This window comes from Mandrillus leucophaeus, unplaced genomic scaffold, assembly GCF_000951045.1.
Source record: "Mandrillus leucophaeus isolate KB7577 unplaced genomic scaffold, Mleu.le_1.0 Scaffold21, whole genome shotgun sequence".
Classification (NCBI taxonomy): Eukaryota; Metazoa; Chordata; class Mammalia; order Primates; family Cercopithecidae; genus Mandrillus; species Mandrillus leucophaeus.
The window spans coordinates 6,600,874-6,627,383 of record NW_012102143.1 but is presented as its reverse complement, the minus strand read 5'-3'; the positions used below and the strand labels follow the sequence as shown (position 1 = coordinate 6,627,383).

Sequence of the window (26,510 nt, the reverse complement as noted above, 5' to 3'; positions counted from 1 at the left end):
AGCTGAGGACTAGGAAGTGACATGGAAGTAAGGACGTGGGCCACGCGGAGGAGCTGAGGACTAGGAAGTGACATGGAAGTAAGGACGTGGGCCACACGGAGGAGCTGAGGACTAGGAAGTGACATGGAAGTAAGGACGTGGGCCACGCGGAGGAGCTGAGGACTAGGAAGTGACATGGAAGTAAGGACGTGGGTCACGCGGAGGAGCTGAGGACTAGGAAAGGGGGTACATGTTGGGCTTCTTCTGTTTCCACTTTCTGCCAGAAACAACTTCCTCGGCTCCTGGATCAGATGAGGCCGCTGGTGATGACTATGTCCCAGCTTTGTCACAACACTGAAGAGAGTCACTTCACACTCAGGAGCTGCACGGGGGCAATTCCTGGTCCTCCAGGGGCAGGGCAAGTCCTCCACAGTAGGACCAGGGCTGTCTGTGCAGGCCTGGGGGCAGCCTGGACCCTGAGGTCATGACCACTTGGGGCTGGGACCTCAGGCCTGGGCGCCGGGGCCACTCTGGACACCATCCTGGGCCGCAACCTCCCTACACGCTGGACTGAGAGCAGGGGTGGCGCTCGCCCAAGGCCCTCCTGTAAACGTAAGGAATGGAGGATCCGCTTGGAGGGACTGTGAGGGTTCCAGGGAAAAGATGGGAGAGGTTGGAAGGTCAGGAACTTCCTTGCCCCTTCCCTCTTCCTCACGATGCTAATTTGCTACCCAAGCAGAGCTGACCATCCCTATTTTAGGCAGTTGTGCTGCCAGGACAAGATGACCTTCTGTTTTCTTAACTCTCTAAGGCCATCACTCCCAGGCAACTCTTGTGGGGGCTAAGAGCACAGAAATCACTGCTCGCCGAAGAGCAATAAGGGCCAAGGACCTAGGGCTGACGACTCACTAGGGCTGGTGACGCAGTAGCATCTAGAGAGCATGAGGAGCCCTCTGTCCTGCCAGGTCTTCGAGTCCCTACTTAGGACACCAGAAAACCAGCTGGTGCTTGGGGGAAATTTCTCTTGAATTAGTATGCTCCCTCTTTTCCGATACAAGAAAATCATTTACTTGTGCTTTATCCATCACATCACAGGCAGGGCTATTTCATTCTTCACGCATGGTTTATGAGCTTTCTAATGGCCTATGAAAATGTTTACCAACTGGGAAACATACGTTGTATAGTGCGCTGCAAAATACTGAACAACTTATGCAATATAAAAATTGATAAATGTGTAATCAGTTGTCGACAAAAACGAATGCTATGTCAACTACTGGATTTAACATTCATAAATTACACTTTAAAGAAAACTGTAGGTTAGACTGGCTTACATCGTAAGAATTCATGAATATTCATGATGGCTGGACCAAATGGCACAGTAAGTCATAAAACTGGATTTAGCCAAGTAAGTAGCTGATTAACTTCAAAAGCAAAATTATAAAAGCATTTCAAGTATTTCTTAGTAAATAATTCTATTTCCTGGAAGCTTGAAGCCATTTTTATAGGATTGGGGAGGAGCCTCTGAATACAGGCGCATTCACCGCCAGGGAGCACCGATTAGCACTGAAGGCTCCCTTTCCACGGGTCCCTGGGACATGCAAATTCGTCTCCCCACTTCCACAGATTCCATCTCATTTTTCTACCTTGTTGCTTCTCTCATTCATTCATTCACAAATGTTTATTGTGCATCTACTACATTTTTACTCTCATAGCTGAGCCTATCACTTCAAATCGAAGAAAGAGATAGACAACAAAATAAAAACAGGGAATGAAATATGCGTAACAGTCCAACTTCTAAAATTTGTTCCTCTTCCTCAACTATTCAGAGATGAAAATGATGTGTGGCCTGCCAAATTGCCCTTTTTCTGTTTGTATTAGTTTAAGATGATTTCACGACCTGTTAGTATTGTTGGCGTGCTGCAAAGAGAGCAGATGAAACTCAGTGCAAGTGAGTCTCCCTAATGAGTGAGGACATGAAACCAACAACCAGAGGTTTCCTGATTCATATTATTCGTGACCTTCATTATAATGGGAGGTGGTGGTGAGCCCAGTGACTCGGTGCTTCCTCCTGAGGATGGCCAGTCACCCCCCCTGCCCAGCGAGCATCCCCAGGTCATGCAGCAGGCAGCGGGGAAAGGCGGTATCACCCAAAGCGCCTTACAGCACGGGAGCCACTGGTGCTGCCCCGTCGGGCCCCACCGAAGCTGCCTTCATCCAACACAGACGCCTGCGACCAAAAGAGACTGTCAGGATGGGCACTCTTCCTTTCTCCGAGTGCCCAGAAAGTACTGAAAACGTAAGCTGTGAAAAACTGACACGTGCCAGGAGCATGACCTGAAAAGCATGCAGGGGAGGCTCAGAACCACCTTTCCAGCTCTTCAAAGGGTTGCAGAGTGCAACAAGGAAACCAGGAGAGACGGGTTTTAGTCGCTGTCAAGCGGCGTGCAATTTAATCTCCAACAGACCATTTAAATCCATTATTTTGAAAAACATCCCAGGCCTAAGTAAAAACTTGTTAATCCGGGTTAAAATGAGCAGATAATTCTCACATCCTGAATTCTGTCATGGCATTCTCATACTTAATGCTTAGAAAATTACTTTTATGTGAAGTGACTTTGGGATAAAATATCAAATAATGTTAATTACAGTTTTAATGTTAAATATTTTATAACCCTTTAAAAGTTGCTAAGTAGAAGAAAGAGTAATTGGTTAACTGGAAAATGCTACTTAATTAATCAATGTGGGTAAACAGGAGCTGACACTGCCACAAATGGTGATGTCAAACTGTGCCTGGTGTAAAGGAACTTTAATTTCCCTATTTTCCCCTGAGGACATACTAGTTTGCTCAGTCATTTATTAATATATCTAACACGTAAGTATGCAATCTGATGGAAATTCAGAAAGTTATTAATGGCTGGGTGCGGTGGCTGACACTTGTAATCCTAGCACTTTGGGAGGCCGAGGCAGGCAGATCAACTGAGGTCGGGAGTTTGAGACCAGCCTGGCCAACATGGTTAAACCCACCTCCACTAAAAATACAAAAATTAACCGGGCGTGGTGGCACGTGCCTGTAATCCCAGTTACCTGGGAGGCTGAGGCAGGAGACTCACTTGAACCCGGGAGGTGGAGGCTGCACTGAGCTGAGATTGTACCATTGTACTCCAGCCTGGGCAACAAGAGCAAAACTGTGTCTCAAAAAAAAAAAAAAAAAAAAAAAGCTATTAAGACAATATAGGTACTTTGAGTATTTATTTACATTTTTTGCATAGCATAAGTACTTATATTTAAAACTGGAAATTGCCAAAGTAATAGAGTAACATGGATTAGTATCTGTCCAGGTTACCAAAGCATTAAAAAGCCACCATTCTTTCTGCCAATAGGTAAAGTAAACATTGCTGTTGTTCCGTTCCTAACAATCCCAGCGAACACAAGGCTTCCTGGAGACGGAGCAGTGTGGCAGCTGCAGTCAGCAATCGGGGGAGAGAAAACCCAGATCCGGCCAAAGGGGACAGACATTCCCCACAGGCACATGTAAACTCCACCTGAAGGTGCAACTTCCCCCAGGGGGCTGGAAACAGGCACATCCACAGCTCTGGGCTTGGTGGGGGCGGTGCATGCACAGTGGGAGTGGGAGTGGGTGTGGGGAAGCAGGGCGGGCAGCACACGCACCCGGTAACTTCCCGAAGGCCGGGCAGCGCTGTACAGACAGGAGGGCTGGAGGATGAAAGCAAATGGCAGGTTTTAAAAGCCTTGAAAAAACAGCAACAAATGACAGTGAAAGGCACGACAGTTTCAAATGACACGATAGTTTCAGCATTCACCACAGCCAACTGCTGGACAGTGGTTAGATGGAAACAAACCGATCAAGGCACTGTGTTTTCTGTAAACTTGATAGATGCAAATCCAAAATTTACAAGAAAGATAAATGAGATGATTTTTAACTTTGAAACAGTAAATTTCCCAGCATCTTTAAAAACAAGATCATTTCTAGTCATCTCAGGCATTCCTGGAAGAAAGAGTCAGGGGATGAGACAGAATGGTGACAAGGTCAACACACTGACAGCAACAACACGCACAGCTCAAATCCAAGGTTAACGACACACTTGGCAGTATGCAGTACGCAGACGTCCGACATGTGAAGACAGGAGCAGGGAAAGTCTTTATTTCTATGCGAGGGGCCCAGTGACCGTCTTCAAGACGCAAAGGGAGTCGCTGCAAGGCTGCCTCAGCCGGTGTGGGAGGCACCCCCAGAGGGGCCGCAGTCTATCCCTGTCAAAGGAGAATCCTGCCTAGCACAGACGTCAGGGGGAGGCAGTGCTGGTGAGGGGACAGGCTGGGACACAAAGGCAGCTCCAGTGTCAGAGACTGTGCCACGGGACAGAATCCAGACTCATTTCCAGGGCACACTGAGCAAGTCAGGCAAGGTGCACAGCCAGGGGGTGATCACTCAGCAGCTCCGGTCGACATGCAAGGGAGAGGAAAGTTCAGCCTCCAAATAGGATGTGTACGTTCATCCCTGACACCGACTTCCTTGGATTAGAATGAGACTCGATACCTATAGCTAACAGGCTGAGCACCTCAGGGCCGGACCGAAACCCCACCTTGTAAAAACAGGAAACAGAGGGGAGACCGAGCCAAAGAAATAACACCGTTCTGTCCACTTCTCAGAGACCAAGGAGGCAGATTATGCACAAAAACCTTCCAAATTGCTTCCTGGACACATTTACAAGAGAAAAAATATTTAAAAAAAAAACAAATGAAAGCCCAAATGGGGAACAATTGCTGGAAAAGGAGGAGAGACCCAAGAGACCAATTTTTTGGACTCGAGTTTTTGAAAATACGCATTTAATAAAACCCTCCTTTTCCTTAGGTCTCCTTTTCTATATTAGGTTCTCAACTATCTGACAAGCATTCTTCTAAAAGATCGACAAAAGTCTTGGCAAACTAGTCAAGCCAGTTAAAACAGCTGCTAAGCTTTGCTCCTGTGACTTTGTGTAGGAGGCTGAAGTATCCGCTACATGTAATCAGCAATTAAAGTGACGCACAGAAGGAAAGGGAAGGAGCGACAAAGTGATGTAAAAAGGAGACAGACCCAGTTTCCATTTGGGGCAGAGAGGGGTGTGGGAGCCAAGCCACCGCCGGGAAGCCCAAGTTTGGAGCCGGAGAGTCCCTGTAATCAGAGCAAATGGGCAGCAGAGAGGGGAGAGAGGCTCACCCCTCACGGCATTGCAAAGGTGCATCAGTCCAGCCACCTTATACAACCAAAACAGTAACGGCATGCACTCACGGGGGAGGGAGAGAATGCGGGTCGGAAGGAAATAAAGACAGCTGGGCCAGGCAACTGACAAAACTAGGAGATTGGGCCAAATTAGGGCTTCTGAGTTTATACACGGAAAAAAAGATTTAATTCATATTAAATAATGAAATAAATTTTAATTGATGTTAGGAAGAGTCATCAATACTACATTCTATGCTGATACCTTTCCATTATCATGTTTAAATAAAATTGAATGTACCACCTACTGGGCAGGAAGAGGTGTCTACAGAGCGCAATTCCCAGAAAAGTTCTGAGGGCCGGTGGGGTGGGTGAACCCAAGAGCCCTCAGGCAGCAAATGATGGGCACCCAGGGCTCAGGGCGAGTTCTGATGCGGTCCTGTTCGAATGAGTCGGCTCTCATTCTGATGTTTAACCCTTTGGATGTGGGTTATTTCTCTTAAATGGATTGAAGTGAGTCAGATGCAGGCTGAACTTGGGTGAATCGTTCATATCCAAGGATGAGATATTTATTGCCATCTTTATTTTAGAGCAAGTAACTCAGCTTATCAAAAATGAGTTGGAAATAAAGTTTTCTTAATGACTAAGTGCCTTGAAAAAGGCTTTGGGCATTTTCTTAATTCAAGGGGAGATTTTGCTGTTGCAGAGAGCACTTAGTCATTAAGTCTGATTTCAGTGGGGGAGCTGCTCCTGCGGTCACCAGGTCCACAGAATGGCCCCAACAGCACCCTGGGCTCAGTTACGTGACTCCTCTCCTGGGTTCTCACCATTCTGCACAGCCTCCGCTCTGCTCAAATGGCTACTCACCTTGAAGAGCTTCCCCTCTAGGCTCTACCTGGTTAGTTCCTATTCTTTTCATTTGATTGATCCATCGATCGATCGATGTATCTATCTATCTATCTATCTATCTATCTATCTATCTATCTATCTATCTTATTTCTTTGTTTGTTTGTTTGAGATGGAGTCTCGCTCTGTTGCCCAGGCTGGAGTGCAGTAGTGCAATCTCGGCTCACTGCAACCTCTGCTTCCTGGGTTCAAGCGATTCTCCTGCCTCAGCCTCCTAAGTAATTGGGACTACAGGCACGTGCCACCATGCCCAGCTAATTTTTTGTATCTTTAGTAGAGATGGGGTTTCACTGTGTTAGCCAGGATGGTCTTGATCTCCTGACCTCATGGTCTGCCCACCTGGGCCTCCCGAAGTACTGGGATTACAGGCGTGAGCCACCACACTCGGCTCTTCCTATTTATCAAGGTTCAGTTCACATCCTTTGTTGTGACATTTCCTGGCAAAACCAGAGTTTCCCTCTCATTCTATTTACTCATCTGTTCACTACTGTACAGGTCTCCGGTGCCAGTGGCTTCTGTTCTAGATGTCAGTGCCTGGAGAGCACCCACCTCCCCTGCTTATCTTTGTGATGATCCCAGGCCTGCTCGATTTTCCTACCTAAACTAGTCTCAATTTACTGAGTAAATCTGAACCTAAACAAACACCAACAAGCCTCAGCAATTTTAGGGCTCTTAAACAATGTAGAAATTATGTTTATCAAGACCGATGCATGTTTGTAGAGAATGGGAAGGAACTGTTGTGTAAACATGTGGATTTGGATGAGACTCCGGATTTTCCTTCCAAGTCGAGTCCATGCCCAAGAAACCACCAAAAAGTTTGCATGTACTCTTCAAAGTAGATCTGTTTTCAGAAACTCAAGAATTCAAGAGCATTCTTCTTATTTTTTTTCCTTTTGATTAATTCTAATTAGAAAACATACACAAAAACACGTCCTTTCACTGCCGCCAGCTGAACGCCACAATCCACATTCGAGCTGGCGTGGTCAAACGCTGCACACTGGAGTGCATCTGAATGAAGGAGCTCATGTTAACTACTGCTTTTCACGTCAATAACGCAGCTACCCAAACAAAAATCCGCCAAACAGACACTGAAAGAGAAAAGTAGAGCTGAATCCACACACACAAGATTGCATGCTACAAAACCTGCGGTTTCTGAAGGGAGGATGTGAAAGATTTAAATGGAAACCAACCAACTTCTCCTCCCTGGATGATGACAAAGTAGAGAATCTGCTGTCACCGCTGTAGCTGGAATTCTGAGCACCAAAGAAGAAAACACGTTTCAGTGACAAGCACTTCCTTATGACTCCAAAGCGCCCCCATCCCATTCAAAAGGCGAACATGAAACCGCACAACCGAGCCAACACTAGGAGCCCAGGAATGCTAGTTTATCTAAAGACGCGAGGCACAAACAGTACAGCAGAGATTCTGAACAATTAGTGATTCTAAGCTACATTTTCTATTTCACTGTTTATGTCTTGGTGACGCCAGGGGTGTATCTAGTACTGCTTTTCGCAATCTCACATCTTCTAGCACAATTCGTGATTACTGTGTGATTACTGTGTTTCACACTGCGTTGTCAGACTCCTAGTCTGAATTATCCTTGTTACTTATCTCCTTAGGTAACTAAAATTCCATTTATTGCAAAATTTTCAATCTTTCTTCAGCCCAGCCCACCTGCAGGCTATAGCTCAGCCCTGCGGTGCCAGAAAGGTGGGTGGAGTATGACAGCCTGCTGCCACCCGTCCACTGGAGAGCTCTTATCCACACAGGGAAAATGTCCTGCAGGCCGTCTTTACATGTCTTGAGTACACATTTTAAAAATGTCACATCCAGCCGGGTGCAGTGGCTCATGCCTGTAATCCCAGCACTTTGGGAGGCCGAGGTGGGTGATCACCTGAGGTCAGGAGTTCGAGACCAGCCTGGCCAGCAGGGTGAAACCCGGTCTCTACTAAAAAATACAAAAAAATTAGCTGGACGTGGGAGTGGGTGCCTGTAATCCAAGCTACTTGGGAGGATGAGGCAGGAGAATCGCTTGAACCCGGGAGGCAGAGATTGCAATGAGCTGAGATCACACCACTGCACTCCAGCCTGGGTGACAGAGCAAGACTCTGTCTCAAAAAATAAATATTAAAGTGCATGCAATGCCAAATAGGTAAATAGGAATGATAAAATAAAAACAACTTGATCAGCTGGCTTCAGAAAGCTAAAGACTGGTTTGGTCAGGGAGAGGGAAGAAGGTAAGGGTGGGTCACTCATTTGAAGCCCAAAAGTATAATTTAAGTGTATACATGATATCTTAATATAACATAATTAAGATAAATGAAATATTATTTTACACAATTAGGAATATTACTAAAAGAAAAAAAAATGAAGCATAAGAACAGGAAATTTTTAGGCCATTTAACATGGAATGGACCTGTGGGATATTGTGAAGCTTGATGGAAATGTATCCATGCAACCTTTTAAAATCCCCAATGACCTCCTGTCCTTGATAATCCAAAGCCCTCCCCACCCCTGTCCGGCCTCCCTAATGCCCCTGCCACTGGCACCACTCCCTCTCTCTCCCCGTAGAGCATCACCCTTTCCTTCCACCAGCTCTTCCTGCCTCCCACCCCTTAACTGGGAGCCTTCCAAGCATCTGCATTGTTTTCTTCTCCTTTTCCTCTCCAGAAAAACACAGCTTCTTGTACACATGCCTTTAAGGCAAACATTAAAATTACAAGTGACAGATGTGGAGACTGCAAAAATGTTGGATTTAATATCTTTGAAAGCTGAATACACTTAATACACACATTATATACATACACCCAGGGGAATACAGTAATGAAAGAGCTAATCTTTAATTTCAGATCTTTTTAAACTTGAGGTTCTTATCAATATCTACCCCTTATACTAACAATCAGAATGGTGGAGGGCTAACATTCTCAGAATGTTTGCTAGTTGAAAAACATTATCTTTCATTCCATCATGTGCTAGGAAAACAAAGACAGACCCATTTTAACATTTAAAAACAGCAAAGAAGCTAAATTTAAATTTAGCAATTAGTTTTTAGTTCTAGAAGCTTTGAAACAACCTATTTGAATTTTGAGCCATGCAAATTTACTATACTAACCCTGCCAGATCTTCTATTCAGGGACTGTGATCCATACAATTCTCCATCATAACCATTTGTCTGTTTCAATGAAGAAAAGAGAAAAACTGACATCAGTACACAAATGAATTCACAGGTACAAATCAGCAGGGACGAACCAGCCAGGTATAAGGTGAGCTTACTTGGTGGAGTGGGTGAATGACCAGCCCAGGACTGTACAAGTCCTAGCAGCTCCCAAACTGCATCCCTGCCCCCATCCACTCCCCCACAGCTCAGGAGAGAACAGCAGTCAAGCTAACCAAGTCAGTAGGCTTCCCGTCGCATGTCACTCTTAGTCTTAAAGCAGCACCAAGTCCCTCTGCGGGGTGGAACATTTGGGCTTGGCGTGGCTGTTTCCTTGTCAGGCTCTGTTTCTGGTTTTATGGTGGCGCTGTGGACATTCTGCTAGCAAGTCGCCACATGCCAGGCCGATGGGTAGTGATTCGGTCTGAGTCAATGAGTTTTCAGTTCCTGGTTCAGGGAGGGTCTTTGAAAATTATGGCACATTGTGATGCTATGGGCCATAATTCAGAAGATTCAGAAATCATTTCTTTTTTTTTGAGATGGACTCTCACTCTGTCGCCCAGGCTGGAGTGCAGTAGCACGATCTTGGCTTACTGCAATCTCCGTCTCCCTGGTTCAAGCGATTCTCCTGCCTCAGCCTCCTGAGTAGCTGGGATTACAGGCGTGCGTCACCACGCTCGGCTAATTTTTGTATTTTTAGTAGAGAAGTGGTTTCATCATGTTGGTCAGGCTGGTCTCGAACTCCTGACCTCATCATCTGCCCGCCTTGGCCTCCCAAAGTGCTGGGATTACAGGTGTGAGCCACCGCGCCCAGCCTCAGAAATCATTTCTAGTCAATCTATAGTGAAATGCAAAAGTTCATCATGGGGTATAGCCTCTACACTAGTTTTTCATTCATCCAGCCCTCCCACTTTATTTTTCTAAATGAAATCTGAACACATATTTAATACTTTCATAATGTGTCCTCCAGAATAAAGGAGAATGATTCTATTAAGTGGATGCCTATCATCCCTCTCTTCTCAGTTCCCAGCCCAGGTTCCCTTAAGTCAAAGCAAGGGCTTTCTAAACATCCCTTAATTCATCCATAAGGAAATTTCTGCCGATTCAAAATAAGAACTGTCAAACATCAGAGACAAAACCAGCTCTCGGGACAGAAAAAGGAGGAGCAGTCTACACAACTGGTAAAAATGGAAGGAGACGCCATCAGGTTCTGGGCATGAGGCCAAATTCCAGACAGAAGTTTGTCATGTGACCTTAAGTAATTATTTAATCCACTCGAACATCTGCTTTCTCAGCCGTGAAAATGTGCATAATAATAAATACATTACAAAGCCATCGTGAGGATTAAACGAGATGAAAATGAGTATCTCAAGCACCTAGAACAGTGCTCTCATGAAGCATGTGCTGACTGGGCGGATACCTGAATATACATGGAAGGGGCCCGGCACGTGGGAGGTGCTGAACGTGGTTCCTTATTCAGGGGATGGGTGCTGCATAGCACATGTTTTCCAGCCATGACATTAAGTAGAAAAAAAAAATTGAATTTCCAAACAGATTATAAATCCAGATTCATGAAACTTTGACTATCAAACTATATATTTATCTTTGCTATTAACTCAAAACAAATCAAGAAATCAACTTGAAGTTTTGAAACAAAACAAGTGTAGAAATCCTTCCACATTAAATTTGAGAACTCTATGAGTAACATTAAAACATTTCTGAAATAAATTTAATAGTAAAAATCTTTGGAGGTTGGCAAGAGTTTTACTCAGACTAATTTCCTCTCATGTCTTCAGCAACAAGATTATTTGACATGAAATGCAAGGACTTGCAAATTGTAGATCTCAATCCCTTGTTCTCTCTTCAGAAACTAGATTCCAAAAGAAATTAATATAACAATGAAGGCTAACGTTAATCAACTTTAGATGACTTTGACTTTACTAATAAATGAGGAAATGTATGACATAAGCAAGGCCTCTGGCTCTCCACTGCTGTTTATGAAACACACAGCGCTGCTTATGAAACACACAGCGCTGCAGAGGAACCCTGCCCTTTGCACTGCAGTTCTCCAGCTCAGCCTGCAGCGATGGAGCAGAAGGTGGGCAAGCCGGAAGCATGACAGTATCCTCTCGTTTGTCACCTTTCCACTTACAGGCTTCCACGAAAACCTGGGAAAAACTGTTACTTTGCAGGAAAGCCTGCAAAGCAGTTTCCATGACCACGTCTGTGGTAATGGAATTCTATCATAAGGAATCTATTCCTGGGCTATATTCCTTGAATGTATTCCCAAATCTATAGGATCTTGTTAACTACATCTCCATAGGGAGAAGAACTTTGACCTTCTTAAAGAACACTGCTAACTTGCTCCTCTTGGATGGTGTTTTTTGGGCTGTATTTAGATGGGTGGGGCTATTTTTACGTGGCGTAAAAGGGCAAGGGGCATTGACAGTTAACTGAACAATATTAGAACAAAAAGTCCACAGTCAGCACATTAACTTCATCTTAAGTTGGGTCTCTGATGTTCAACAAGCTTTGCTCTATTGTACGGTGTGGCTTTAAGTGGTACATAAGCTTGTTCACTTTGCTGGTTCCATGCTCCAAGACTGGGTCTCAGAGGGGAGTGCGCAGACCACCTGCTTCCTGGTCACCTGGCATGCTTCTCACAAGCAAGGGCCCCTGCCTAGGGAATCAGGATACTTAGAGAAAGGGCTCAGGAATATGCATTCTAACAAGCTCTCCAGAAACACTGCCATAAGAGAGAACAAAATAAAGAGGACATACATAAGTTAGTATTTTCTAATACAGAATAAATAAGATACAAGGGTAAATGCCCTATGAAAACAGTAACTTGTGACTAGTCCGAATGCTAATGACTACCACGCAGTGTTATCAAAGCATCTGTCACTTTCCCATTGGACCATGCAAAAGTCCCCTGCCAACTTTTTGGATTAATAATATTAGATGTCTTTTCTACACGAGTCAAAAGACAGAGCACATATAAAGGGCATTAGAGATGGAAAACAAACAAGGCAGGCAACGTCAAAACTCTTGAGTTCGATCCCTGATGGATTCTATTGAATATTCAAAAAGAACACCGAAAAAGAAATCCAAAATGTGTTCCTGACCATTGCTAACACATACATTTATCCCACTGGGGGTTAGCTCTTGAATAAAATTAACTTTGAATTTAACATAAAAAGAGTAATAATCTGGATTTACGTTGCTAATACATTGAATTCCTTAAAGAACAGGAGAGTTGCTGGAGGTACAGTGTCACGGAAATGCTCTCACCTGCCAGAGTGACTTGAAGTGCTGTGTAGGTAACAGATACTCTGAGAAGAGCACTTTCTGAATCTAATGACCTGTCTTTGTGCTTTCCCCTGTCCTGACCCCCAAGCTACTCACTCCAGCCTGCATCTGTTAAGAGCAGAATAGACGCCCCACAGGAGGCTCACGGCACCAAATATGCTATGCAGATGTATGTTACAATTTACTCATTATAATTGCAAACACAAAAATACATTTTTTTTTTTTTTTTTTGGAGAAGAAGTCTTGCCTAGAGTGCAGTGGCACAATCTTGGCTCATTGCAAGCTCCGCCTCCCGGGTTCATGCCATTCTCCTGACTCAGCCTCCTGAGTAGCTGGGAGTACAGGCGCCCACCACCATGCCTAGCTAATTTTTTTTGTATTTTTAGTAGAGACGGGGTTTCACCGTGTTAGCCAGGATGCTCTCGATCTCCTAACCTTGTGATCTGCCCACCTCGGCCTCCCAAAGTGCTGGGATTACAGACGTGAGCCACCGCACCTGGCCAAAAATACATTTTTAAAACAGGAATTTACTAAATAATTTTGAAATGCACTGGAACAAATGAAGCACAAAATGCTTTTAGGTAAAGTCCTTCAGGTGAAATAGTACATAATACGCTATAACAACTTTAGTATCAAATCACTTTAATGCTGAGCTGTGCTTTCTGGGGAGAACTTTTTCTTCCTTGAAGTACAACACTGACAGACTTTTAGAAAGCATTAAGGCACAGAAACTGTCAGATACATATAAGAAGAAGTAATTCTGAGTTTAAGTCTAACACCTTAGTTTTTGTTACTGGAAGTGGGAGCTTTCTCAAAGAATATTTCCTGGCAAAAAAGTCAGATTGTACATTTAATTTGAATGGATATAGATTGGAAAATAATGGATTTTTCATTAGGTAAAATGAATTTACATTTAATCTTTTAAAGGAAATTTAGAGGCTTTGGGAATTCTTGATCTGATTTGAATTCCTTGAAGGCAGACACTATCTTTTTCATCTTGGTATACACAGCTGCTAACACAAGGCATGGCAAACAGCTGGTGCTCAAAGGCCATCTGGTGAGGGAGTGTTCATGCATAGATGCCTGGGCTCCTCCCCTCCGGCAGGATCAGGGCTGCACCCTGGAGGCCCCAGGAGGAAGACTGCTCACTCCGCAGGGTAAGCCTGCCCTCCTGGCCTCACAGCCCCCCAGGCAAAAACTGGAGACAAAGATGTACTTGGTTTTTTAGAAAAGCACCCATGAGATTCGTGGAAATAGCATAGGTTATTATATGTCACACCACACAGTTAAGGTCACACAGCAAAGTATATCCGACCATCTCACCCAGGCGTAGGGACCCCCATACTCCAAGTCAGGCTGCGACTGTCAGAAGAAAGATAGCAGGAAAAAAACAACAACAGAAAAGAGAGTTGCCAAAAGTAAATTTAAAAGCTAAGTAAAACATAAATACAAGCAATCTTTAAAATCTTAACAAAAATACATTTTTCCATAATCTCTAGGATCTAATACGTACTTACAAAAAGAATTATGTCAGAATGGTAGCTACCATAGAATCCAGTAGTATTAAATAAACTTCCATGGAAAAGGTTGCTATAATTCAGGAAGTCTGAAACAGTTTGATAAATCTTATTTCCTCTTCTGCATAATCCATTTTAGTTACATAAGGGAAAAGGTTATCAGATGCATTGTCGTCAGTTTTTCAAAAAGGAAAATTAAAAATCTAGATTTTTTCCAGAAAATCTAAAATCTAGAAATTCTAGAAAATCCAAAATCTAGATTTTCTGAGGAGACATCCATACAAATGCCAGAATAGTATAAATCACCTCCCCACCTTTTTTAGGGTTTATCATCTTTTCTAGTTAAATGAAGAAGGCCTGTGTTTTCAGAGTCAATAAACAAAAGATACGATCTTAGAATCAACAATGTAAAAAGTTCATAATATTAAAATACATAAAAACAGTAGAAACTGATCCTGCATAGAAATAGAGCGAGATGAGAGTCCTCACTCTGGGGAGTGCCCTGCTCGGTGGTACAAAGGGGCAAGCATAGAGCCCAGGGCACCCAGCACATGGAGGGCACGCAGGCCACCAGGCCTCTGAGCAGCAGGCATTGGCCTTGTTCCTAAGAACTGTGACCCCAAGCAGGCCTCTCACCACTCTGGGCTTGTTTGATGCCTATAGACATTAGGAGGTTTGACTCTCATCTCCAGGATCCAAGTTCTTAAGTTCTGAGGAATCTATTTCTTTAGATCAAGTACATGATGGGAAAGTGTCATGTGACTGAAAATGAAAATCCCATCCACTTCCTCCCCATCTTAGGTACTGTCCTAATGATGAATCTCCCATAGGAAATTTCAGCTCTTAAAACAAATATACTTGATATCTTAGCAAAGAGTGGTATCCAGCAGAAAGATGTAACTTATTTCTGGTTAAAAATCATTGAAAATGAAATGAATGCTGTTACATAACACCATCATACTCATTCATATTGCAATTGTTTTCAACTCTTTGGGGTCAGGAGACCCTCTGAGAATCTTAAGAAAGTGAACATACTTTTCCCAGGAAAATGTAAGTGCATACCTCTTGCCTATAATTTCAGGAGGGTGTGGCTCTGAAAATGATGCATTTTGAGAGAGAGTCTGGGATTCTGTGTCTCTCTCCTCCTATTCTCTCTTGAACGCATATTAACCAGGCTTTGCCCTCAACATTTCTGTTAAAAGTTCTCCTGCCAAAGTCACCGACATCCTCTACGCTGCTAAGTCTGAGTTTTCTCCTCTCTTGGTCACTCTCCCTCATCCTTGAAACAGCATTTTCTTCACTGGTTTCAAGGACTCAAGCTTCTCCTGGGCCTGCTCAACAGCTATGATGTCTGGACCTTGTCTACAGACTTTGTTAATTGAGCTTTGTTTTATTATTTATGAACCCAAAATTTGTTACATTTTGGGTTCATAAATCTTCCCTCTTCCCGGGTGAGTGGTGTCAGAGGGTCCTGAGGTTAACAGTTACAACGGCATCCCTGAGGCTACATCTCAGGAGAAGGTTTTAAGCAGCAAGGAAGCCCTCAAGTGGGCCTCACATTTGAACCACAGCTTTTTGGCAAAATCACTACGGATCTGCTTCTGGCACTGCAAGGACAGTGACAAGGGAAGAGTTGCTTCACAGCGCAGCAACCGTGTTTCACCTCTGCATTTTATCATTACAAACGGCCAAATTACACACACACTCAGCACATGTAAAAGTCAAGGAGTAATAGGATTTACTTGTCACAGTGAAGTAAAACAAACCTTCAGCTCTATGGGGTCCCTAAGGATTAATAAAACGGAGTGGCTGCTTTGAGACTTATTTATTACTAGTGGTGAGATATAATTTCAATCCTGTGGTAAAAGAAACTGACATGCTCAGATTAATCCACTGACTTAAAGCACTGGGCAAAATATAGTTTTTCTGCTTTACTTCCCCCAAAACTCATACTTTTTTCAAGTGTAATTATTAAGGTTTCTGGAATGTTTAAGGAAAAGTCCATATTTGTGTTGATTGATCATTAAGCCTATCAGAGGTGAAGAGATCTAATTATAACTGATACAAGGAAAAGCGGCTGAAGGCAGATCTTACGGATCCAATCCTGGTCCAGGTTTTCAGCAGGCTGTCTATAGCAGCTGTGTGAAAACACTGCTCAATAATAATTAACTTACAGCTACTTTAATAGAGGCTCCGATTTTACCAGAAGCATGTGTGTCAGTGGATACAGACTTACTGAAGGGCAGATGTGCCTTTGCATTCCTGTGGAACACCAATGTGCTGAGACCACTGTGCTAATCAAGGCTTGGGAGCTTTGTGATGTGGATAAGTATTGAAAAAAAGACATCATCATCTCGGGAGAAAGAAACAACCAACGTGCCTATGCATATTAAAAATCTCTCTACAGCAACAAAGAAACATCCCCCACTGATTTGATTTTAAGGAAAGCATCTCATCAGTTAAGTATTGACTATCAGACCACGGGGATAATGGAGAAGAAATCAGAATGCAGGGATGAGAAAGTAAAGGGCTTGGACCAGGAACTGTGCCATGCAAACTCCATCATTCTGGTTACTGACCCTCAGGCTTCCACGACTACCCACTGACAAGCGTTCGTCTTCATCAGAAGCCTATTAAAAGAAAGGACGAGAACAACTGTGAAGTAATCATACAACATATGTGAAGAACCAGTGCCCAAGTCTTAGAGGGACGCTGGGAACTGATCCCACTCCCAGCAGTGGGGGGGTCAGCCGCCCCTGGACATCTCAGTGGACACCAGTCTAGGTCCCCCACAACATGGCCTTTGTGGATCTCTGTCTGCTTATGGGCAATACGGATTTACAGTAATTTCAGGGCCATGTGCGGTGGCTCACGCCTGTAATCCCAGCACTTTGGGAGGCCAAGGCGGGCAGATCACTTGAGGTCAGGAGTTTGAGACCAGCCTGGCCAACATGGCGAAACCCTGTCTCTACTAAAAATACAAAAATTAGCTGGATGTCATGGTACATGCCTGTAATCCCAGGTACTCAGGAGGCTGAGGCATGAGAATCACTTGAACCCACAAGGCAGAGGTTGCAGTGAGCCAAGATTGTGCCGCTACACTCCAGCCTGTGCAACAGAGCAAGACTCTGTCTCAAAAAAAAAAAAGTAATTTCAGGGCCAGGCACGGTGGCTCATGCCTGTAATCCCAGCACTTTGGGAGGCTGAGGTGGGCAGATCACTTGAGCCCAGGAGTTCGAGACCAGATTGGGCAACATGGGAAAACTCCATCTCTACCAAAAATACAAAAATTAGTTGGGTGTGGTGGCGTGTGCCTGTAATCCCGCTACTTGGGAGGCTGAGACATGAGAATCATTGAATCTGGGAGGTCGAGGTCGTAGTGAGCCAAAATTGCACCACTGTACTCTAGCCTGGGTGACAGAGTGAGACTCTGTTTCAAAAAAAAAAAAAAAAGTAATTTCATCCAAGTAGTTTATCTCACCAGTAATATAAATACACAGCATTGGTGTATATTACTATGCAAATTATTTATGGGTATTCAGTGGCACAAAAAGCACTACAGTTGTTATGAATATATTAATACTCAAAAATTTCTCAAACACACTCTCCTTACCAAATTTAGGTCAAAATGCTAAAAGCTGAGTTCACAGTCTTTATTTAGGTAATAATATCAGTATTCCATCATCAATAGTGTTAGTTAATTTCTTTAAGAGATGATATCATCATTAAGATATTATATATATTACATATACTTCAGCCACTACAAGTATAAATTAGAATTCAATCAAATTGCCTAAGTAATTAATGAATACGGTACTAACCGATGTGTTTCTTCTGGATCTACGAGAGTAGCGCTCACTGTCTTCCTACCAAAATAATGGAGGAAACAGTATGAAAAGGTTAGAGACAGATGGACACAGGAAAAGTGCTTTAAAAAAGCTTAGGTAGTCCCATTGCAACATAATACAGCAGTTCTGATCTAAATGTCAAATAAATATTTTCTCCTTCTTCGTTTAAAGGCTTCAATTAAACCAGTGGGTAAAAACGTTTTTTTCTGGGGTGAGAGGTTCTTAAGCACAAAAATAATTGGGATACTTCATTTTTGTTGTAAAAACAGTGTTTGGGGCAGAAGCTGGGCCTTAATTTTTTCTAACCTCTATCATCTGGTCCATTTAAATCAATCTACTTTTCCCCTTACTTTCAGAACCTTACTCTCTTCAGGAATCAGAAGATAAATCATTTCCACAAAATATCCGAAAAGGATGTCACTCTTTCTACTATATATCGTGGATTCTAAGACACACGTGGTTTTTCACACTTAGACATCTCTGAAGCTGGGATGTATCTTATAATCCAAGTTGTTCAGTTATAATTAGCATTGTTTTCTTTCTCAGTGGTATATAAAACAACGATACAACTTCAAAGAATGTCTTAAGATTTTTTAAATTTTTCTTTTCTTTTTTTCTCTTTCTTATATCACCATGCCTGTGGACAAAAATGTCTTAAGGTTTAACAAAAATATATTTATCTCATGTAAGCCTAAAATGATGGTTTGCCTAGGCTGAATGTAATCATATTTCCGAAAGAGTAAGTGTGTGCTCTTTATATTTGAAGAGATAACCTCTTTTATACCCAGTATGTAAGATGTTAGGAAATAATTTTGGATTTTCCTCAGATAATTTTATGTATAAGAAACATTTAATAGGACATTTCTATCCTAACCAGGTTCTCAAATGCTACAAGCATGTGATGAAGTCCACGGGGCCAGGCAATAAAGCAAAAGGGACAGGAAGAGGTGGAAGGACTCAGGTAGATGAACTAACGAGAAGGGCCAGGCCATGCTCTCTCGGGACCAGTGGAAAGCACACAGATTATCCCGCTTCTGCAGCCTCCCTATGTGGGCGCTGCTGCTTCCCGAGAAAGCCAGAAAGACAGGAATGTCATCGGGGCGAGCTAGCTCTCCATTCACAGGATGGCAGAGGGGTTGTTCTAGGAAGCAGGTTGAGAAGGTAAAGGAATTTTCTTACCAAAGACCAGTGGTTTCAGCAGGCACAGCGGACAAGATGAAGAGAGAACCCAACAGCAAATGCAGATAAAGTCTAAATGAGGGTGATGGGGCAGCTGGTCGCAATCATGAGTGAAGGAAATGGAGCATAATATACCTCTCAGGTTCCAACCAGAGCCTGGTGAGCTGCGATGACAATGGGAATGTTCTCTGGAAAGTTCTCAAGCCAGGGGCACATGCCCAGCCTGAGCCCTGGTGGAGGGCCCTGTGCTCAAGGAGATCAGGGTGGCTGTGGTAGTGGAGACCTCCCCAAACCGCTGGCCAGGAGACATCAGCAGTCAGTGGCTACTGAACAGGCAAGACCAGGACTGTTTCTAAGCAGGCTGCATTTGGGGATGTAAACAATCAGAGACCAGATGCAGAAATCCCCGGAAGAAAATCTCTCAGTATTAAATTATGGTGCAATAGGAATCTATCTACATAGTTAAACTACGTAAGAATTACATTATAAACCATTTAAGTCTCAACATTGTATTTAAGTGGGGAGGGAAGAGTAAAAACAAAATTATATTCAAGGCCTACCATCCACTGCTCGATGTCACCCCATTTTGTATCCAGCCCATAATATTTCTATAGACAGAAGGGGAAAAAAATTAGGCAAGAAGTGAAATTTCTTAAAAAGGCAGTTGTCTAAGGCACTGTTCCGACATGCATTTCCAAACCGCCGTCCAGCCGCGTGGTGAAGGTAACACGCCAAGGCAAAGCAGTCAGCAACACACTTGGCTTCTACGCAGGGAGCCGCCACCCGTGCAGTCATGCAGGCTGTGAGCTGTGAAGAGAGACCCTCCCCGCCCATTCCATCCCGGCAAAGCAAGAGAGCCCAGGACGAAGCTTCCCCGGGTGAAGGGCCTCGGCGGAGAGCAAGACAGTAAAGCCGGCCCAGCAGCCTTCACGCCCCCTCGGTCAGGCTGCTCATGCCTTCAAAGCAAACACGATGAAGGAATAAAACACCATCTAAGAGAAGCAGAAGCTCAGAGCCATTCCTGTGTTGGGACCTCAGGGAAACGGAGAGAAGAAGGGGAGAAACTGTGTGCTGACACTTGTTCTAGCTGCCTGATGTCTATGCTGAGTCTAGGCCCATGAGAATTCAGACTTTGATGTCTTTGTAGCATGGATGGAGAGATGACTGCCACCCACAGAAGAGGTCTTTGTACAGAAGAAAAATATGCAGACCCACAAGTTACATGTCTGGAGATGACGTTAGCTCAGAGATGTCCAATCTTTTGGCTTCCCTGGACCACACTGAAAGAAGATTCTTGGGCTACACAAAAAATACACTAACGATAGCTGATGAGCTAAAAAAAAATTTGCAAAAAACATTTCATAATATTTTTAAAAAGTTTACGAATTTGTGTTCAGCTGCACTCACAGCCGTCTTGGGCCGCATGTGGCCCACGGGTTGGACAAGTTTGCTTTAGTTTATACTTCCATGTTTTTATCTTGTTCAGTGGTCCAAGTTAAAATGAGAAAAGCAGACTCAGAACGGCTACTGCTGTCACTGAATTGGGGAATCCCAAAGGTAGGTGGGAACCCAGGTCATGGGCCCAAATAATGGCGTTTTGCTTTTCTGCTTTTTATTTAATTTCCAGTAAGAAAATCAAGAAACAACTAACCAAACTTCCATATTATAACACAGATGCGAATTTTCTTTTTATACATTAAAATCTGATAATCAAGAGAAAAAATCAGATGCTAGACATATAAGACCATTTTTGAAATTATTTTACAATAACCAAAACATGCTGTTGCTATGTTTGGTTTAGTTTCATTTCAAAGTGTGGTCAGATTTAAAAATATGCAGTTCTCAGATGGTCTTACCTCTTTCTCTTAGAGATGATGGTAAGTAGAAAATTGGAAGAGCAAAAATTAGGAGGGAGAATTTAAAATGCTTTTTAAAATTCAATAATACTGAACTCTACTATAAAAAGGACATGAACCATATCTTTTTCTGTAAGTTATTCCCTTGGAACATAAATTCAGAAAGGAAATAAAAGCAAATATATCCTAAAGTCATGTCTTAACTTCAGTGTCAGGGAAATGCATCAGCTTAAAGCTATTTTGCATTCAATTAATGTTAGCACCTGTCAAGTTCCAGATTTTTCACAAGTAAAATATGATGCCATCGCTCCTCCCTATCTTGGCTCAACTAGAAAGAGGGAAGCAAAATACGTTTTTAGAAGGATGAGGGCTATATAAATTCACAATAAAATTATTTAAATTCCAAAAGAAATCTGTATTGTCAGTTTTTCTGTTTTCATAGATTTCTTTTTGCCCATTGTATCTGCACACTCTTATCTTGCTCTTTTCATGATGAAGAACTGGCATTGAAAATCATTCACCTTGTTCATGAGTGGTCTTTTTTTTTTTTTTTTTTTATTGAGAGGGAGTCTCGCTCTGTCGCCCAGGCTGGAGTGCAGTGGCGCAATCTCGGCTCACTGCAAGCTCCACCACCTGGGTTCACGCCATTCTCCTGCCTCAGCCTTCTGAGTAGCTGGGACTACAGGTGCCCGCCATAACGCCGGGCTAATTTTTTTTTTTTTTTTTTTGTATTTTTAGTAGAGACGGGGTTTCACCGTATTAGCCGGGGTGGTCTCGATCTCCTGACCTCGTGATCCGCCCGCCTCGGCCTCCCAAAGTGCTGGGATTACAGGCGTGAGCCACCGCGCCCGGCCAGGGTGGTCTTCTAAGTGTCTACTGTAACTGCATTTCATGTCATTCCTGGGCAGAGAACGCCCCTAGTAACAGCAAGTGCAATTAACTAGTAGTTCCTGGGTTAGCCAGCAGCACTAGCACATGGCAGGAAGGGCAAACATTTCAAGTGTCAATCACTACCATGAGCCGGAAGCCATGCGGAGGGAAGCAGGAGCCGCACTACTTTCAGAAATAGCTTTGATCCCAGAGAAACTGTTCCGCAAAGCAGTTGGCTGGGCCGGAGGCGCAATCGCCGCCTCCTCTCCTCCCCAGACATCTCAGCGATGAGGAAAGCCTTCCCTTCCCTGGGCACACCTTTACCACAAGACTGTGCCTCTGCTCCTCCACTGCGGATTTCCGGGGCTCCTTCTAGCTTTACATTCTACACAAATTCATTCTGACAAAAGTTTTCACAATGTATCCCTGGCACGTTAGTGAAAAGAAACTAACCTGACCTAGCAAAAGAAAGGCATGAATGCGAGTGGAAACGACCAGACAGAGCCCCTCTTCCAGGTTCTGGATGGCAGCGTCCTGCTGTCAGTCACAGGCAGGGCTCCCCGCCTGGCCTTGCACCTGTCCAGTTCTTCCCGAGGCTCTCTGAGGACGACGAGGAACGCCAGCTGCAATATCCACTTCTACACTTGGGCCCTGGAAACACTAGCCAAGCACAAGAGATTCTGGCATCTACTTAACAAATTTCTTTGCACTCTTCGGGACAGCAGCTATGCAGAGTGCAGGGCGCCCGCGGGGAAGGCGATTCGTTCTGATGGCCAGCACAGGAATCCAACACAACAGGTCTTAAATTTACCGCCCGTGCATTCCGAGGGCCTGTGTGCTCTAACCTCCGAAATTAAGTGATCTTATTCTGATTTTCTCATCCGCTCTAAGAGAAAAATACAGTTGTTGTTCATCTAGAAACTAAATAAATTTATAAAAGGGAACTATCACAGATGTTGTAAGTATCAAACTAAATTCATTTATGGGAAAGATTCCCTTGTATACAAATTCTATAAATTCTCAAGGAACTCGCTCACTTCTGACTTCATTTTTGCTAGATCTTGAATCACTGACTTGGTTGTCTTTATTTTCTGTGTCCGGCCTGCCCAGTGTATTTACTTCTGAACCTCAGCTGCTTCTACAAAATATTAGGAAATAGAGAGGCACATTATTTTATGATCTCTGAGCATTAGGGATGAATGGCAGGTTTATTTTATATCATCACTGTCTTTTTACTCAGATTTTTAGGTCAATATCTAATACTCTCTCAATATGTGGTAATCTGCATGGATTTTTTAAGTTTTCTAATAAAATCATCTTTTTCTTTCAATACATAATTTCAGAAGGCTATCCAAATTCTAAAATATAATTTTATTTTGCCTTACAATTACTTTTCTTCTTAAAGAAACAATTTTTAAATTTCTTGAGGAGAATGCAGATGAGAAAAGCATTCAGCACACAGAAATGTGTCTGACTGTGGCTTTGAGTGGGGCAGGATGAGGATCTAGGCAGAATGTTCAAACAAATTCATACACAAAGTAGTAAAACAAACAGTAAGAACGTCTATGTATCTTCAGTGCAAGGTGTTATTTCTGAAAGGTGACCAGGCCCTTGGCAAGGAAAAAACAGTACATGCAAGTTAGAAAATAAAGAAGAGCCTACCTTTTGGACCTGATAGATCTATAGAGAAGGACAAAAGAAAAAAGAAATGTAAAATCCAATTAAAGAAGCTGTAACATCAGAATGAAAGGTTCTCCCCATATGAATCAAAGCCACAATGAATAACAGTAAAATGTGAATAAGAAAACACGTGAGGTCCCACTGACAAGAGTTTGTAATTTTATCACTTACTTTACATTCCATTTTAGATACATCGGGGAAATAGGGGCATAGTCACATGAATCTCTACCAAAAATACTGCTATTATTCTAATACAGAAGTCTGTATCACCTATTGCCATCAATAAGAAAAAGTTCTTCCTTCATCTTTAATTCAAAATTTCCTTTTGCAGTAATAAAAGTTTAACCAAAAAGTGCAGAAACTTAATTGGAAAGTTAACTGGTCAAATTCACAAATAATGAAGAAAGAGGCTTTGATGTTCTGATTCACACAGACACATACAGAGTAACAGGAAAATTCCAGCTAAATGGAGTGTTCATTAGAATGTAACAGAAATCTTCCTAAAAGAGGTTATTATCATACATTGACACATTCGTTTGCTTCAGAGGTTTCTCTTAATTTTGTAGTAATCACTAGATAAAACTGAGATAGCTACTCATTTTCATTCATTCTTCATTAAGACATTTGTCATATCAGGCACTATTGAAGGCACTGCCAAAACTGCGAGACCAAGACGTTGGCATTTCTAGTCTTATATGGGGGAACACATGTGACTATATCCAACAATATGACTGTAAGAAACAAAGCATCTCTAACCAAAATGTGTATCAAGTCAGTAGCAAGAAAAGAGATACCCCGATCACCATTTTTTCTATCAGTGTAGGTTTTCCCGAAGAAGTTTAAGGTTCCCTTGAATTTCCCAAAAATATGTACATTATTCTCCCCTAACAAATCCGTTAAAAAAGAGCTCATATCCTTTTAAACAGACCCTGGAATGCAGCTAGAGTAAGCTGTGGTGGGTTCTCGCCGTCTGTGTGCTGAAAAGAACCACCTCCACGCTTCCCTTGGGGGACACCAACCCCGGTCAGCTTCCTGCCCTTCTCAGTGTTCTCAGAGCGGCCCCCTCAAGAAAACCCTGAGCCTGCTCAGAAACGCCTGCATGCAGGGGAGATGGCTTTTGACCCACATGAAAACCGGGATCAGGTTTCTCAATTTTTATACCAAAGTATCAACCCTACCCTTTAAACACTGGTCTTCCAAAACGTATTCATTTCCCCTTAATCAACAACTTAAAATGCCAGTGCCCCAAGCTACCAGATTGTATAACCTCCAATTGTGTTAACTGGTTCTAATAATAGCCAGGCCCAGAGACTTGATATGCAAAGAAGAGTGTGAGGCACCTTCCTAAATCCTCCAGGCACCGCCCGAAGATGGCCCGAAGACGTGCAAGCTCAGACCCCACTAGCTCGACTCCCTCTTCCCTCTGGATGCATACACAGATGCTCATGTGTGTGAGTGCACATACACACACATGCACACACGAATGCGTGCGCGCACACATGGGTACACCCCTCCTGGCCTCTGCCCCACCCTCTGGATCACATAAAAACACAGCTAGGTGAACGGCTACTGATTCTGTATTTATAGAAAATTCTAACAAAATTGTCTATTTTATGTTTCATATTCCTGTGCCGCAAATTCCGCACCAAGGAGAACTTTATTTTTCAAGGCATGCTTCCACTTGGAAAGTGACTAGGATTATGTGGATCATTCTATTTCCCCCTCTGCTGTGGGTGCCAGCATCCTCAGCGTGAACTTCAACCCCATGGTCCACGGACTCACTCCATCCTCCACTCTTACTTGTTTTTATTGTTGGCTGCAGAACTGATTTCGAGACAAAGGGGTGTGCTAGGAAGACCACAGGCTTTGCATCTTGTCAAACCCGGTTTGAACCTTGGCTTGGCCATTTTCTTGGATTCAGGGAAAACTGTGTCTCCCCCTAAGGCCTGTTTTCCTCACCTGTAAAGTTCGGGAAGATGCCCGCCACCGACGGTAGGTGACAGCCCCAAGCCCACCTCTGCTGCACGGCAGGGTCCCTGAGATGACCCCAATCCCAGGCTTCTCTGACTAGTAACAAAATACACATCTATCTTATTTAAGATCTTTCAATCCTTCTTTTGAAGAAGCAGACATAAACTTTAAACAAGAATGTCATCACCTTGCAAAGGCCCTAAATTCATGAAGGCACTGTTGCCGTCGTTAGGAACGCGTGCTGCGCTGGGCTGACTGGGCCGGCCCTTCCTCGTCTGGCTCTCGTCTCCCAGGGCAGCTTCCTGTCTGTCACATCCATCCTCTGCTGCCACAAAGAGTGGCTTTCTCCTCCGTAGAGCTGCTTCACTCCATGTCCTCACTCACCATCTTGGCCACGTTCATTTCTCTGCCCCTCCTGACACGTCTCCCACCTTCCCAGGCTCTCGTTCCACAACCTGGTAAATTTGGGTGGCTCTGGGTCCTGGTCCGTGACCAGCCCCAGGCAGGAGTCTGCAGCCACGCCCACGACGCCCGCCCTGTGTCATAGCCGCAAGCCACAGTTGTGAGGGCAGAAGTGCAGGCATCAGTGATGAGGAAGCTGAGACTGCAGATCCACACAGGACCGTGCAAAAGGTAACGCTGGCCAAAGGTGCTGCCTGCAAGGGACACCATCCCCTCCTCTGGTCCCTGCTGTCTGAGAGCACAGACCAAAACCACCACTCTTGGTGGAGGGCGTTCCACCGAATTTGCAACAGGATGAGATATTTTGACCCCTGTGGCCCCCTGAAATATCTTTATGATAAAACCATGCTGCAGGGAGAAGAATTTCAAAATCTGAACGCGATCTACTAAGCCAATGACATCTGTACACGTGCTGAAGAGGCCAAACCATGGAGTTTTACATCAGATTTCATCAGATGTTCTCTGCAAGGCCCGTGCTCATCAGAGGCATCAGCGAGGGCTGCTCTGCACCCCCTTTTTACGATACTAAAATTAAATGCCCAAGACTTGGTTTCCCACCTGGAG

General features: G+C 43.6%; 1 protein-coding gene across 1 annotated transcript in view; it reads right to left on the bottom strand.

The window, feature by feature from the left end:
* The window catches only part of LRRFIP1 (leucine rich repeat (in FLII) interacting protein 1), a 114,189-nt gene that overhangs the window by 59,293 nt on the left and 28,386 nt on the right, over nt 1-26,510 (bottom strand). Inside the window, exons 3-5 of the mRNA XM_011980299.1 lie at nt 23,496-23,513; nt 19,668-19,715; nt 17,902-17,946 (exon numbers count right to left, since the gene is read on the bottom strand). Coding sequence (XP_011835689.1) covers nt 17,902-17,946; nt 19,668-19,715; nt 23,496-23,513 — 111 coding nt within the window. The remainder of the gene's footprint in view (nt 1-17,901; nt 17,947-19,667; nt 19,716-23,495; nt 23,514-26,510) is intronic.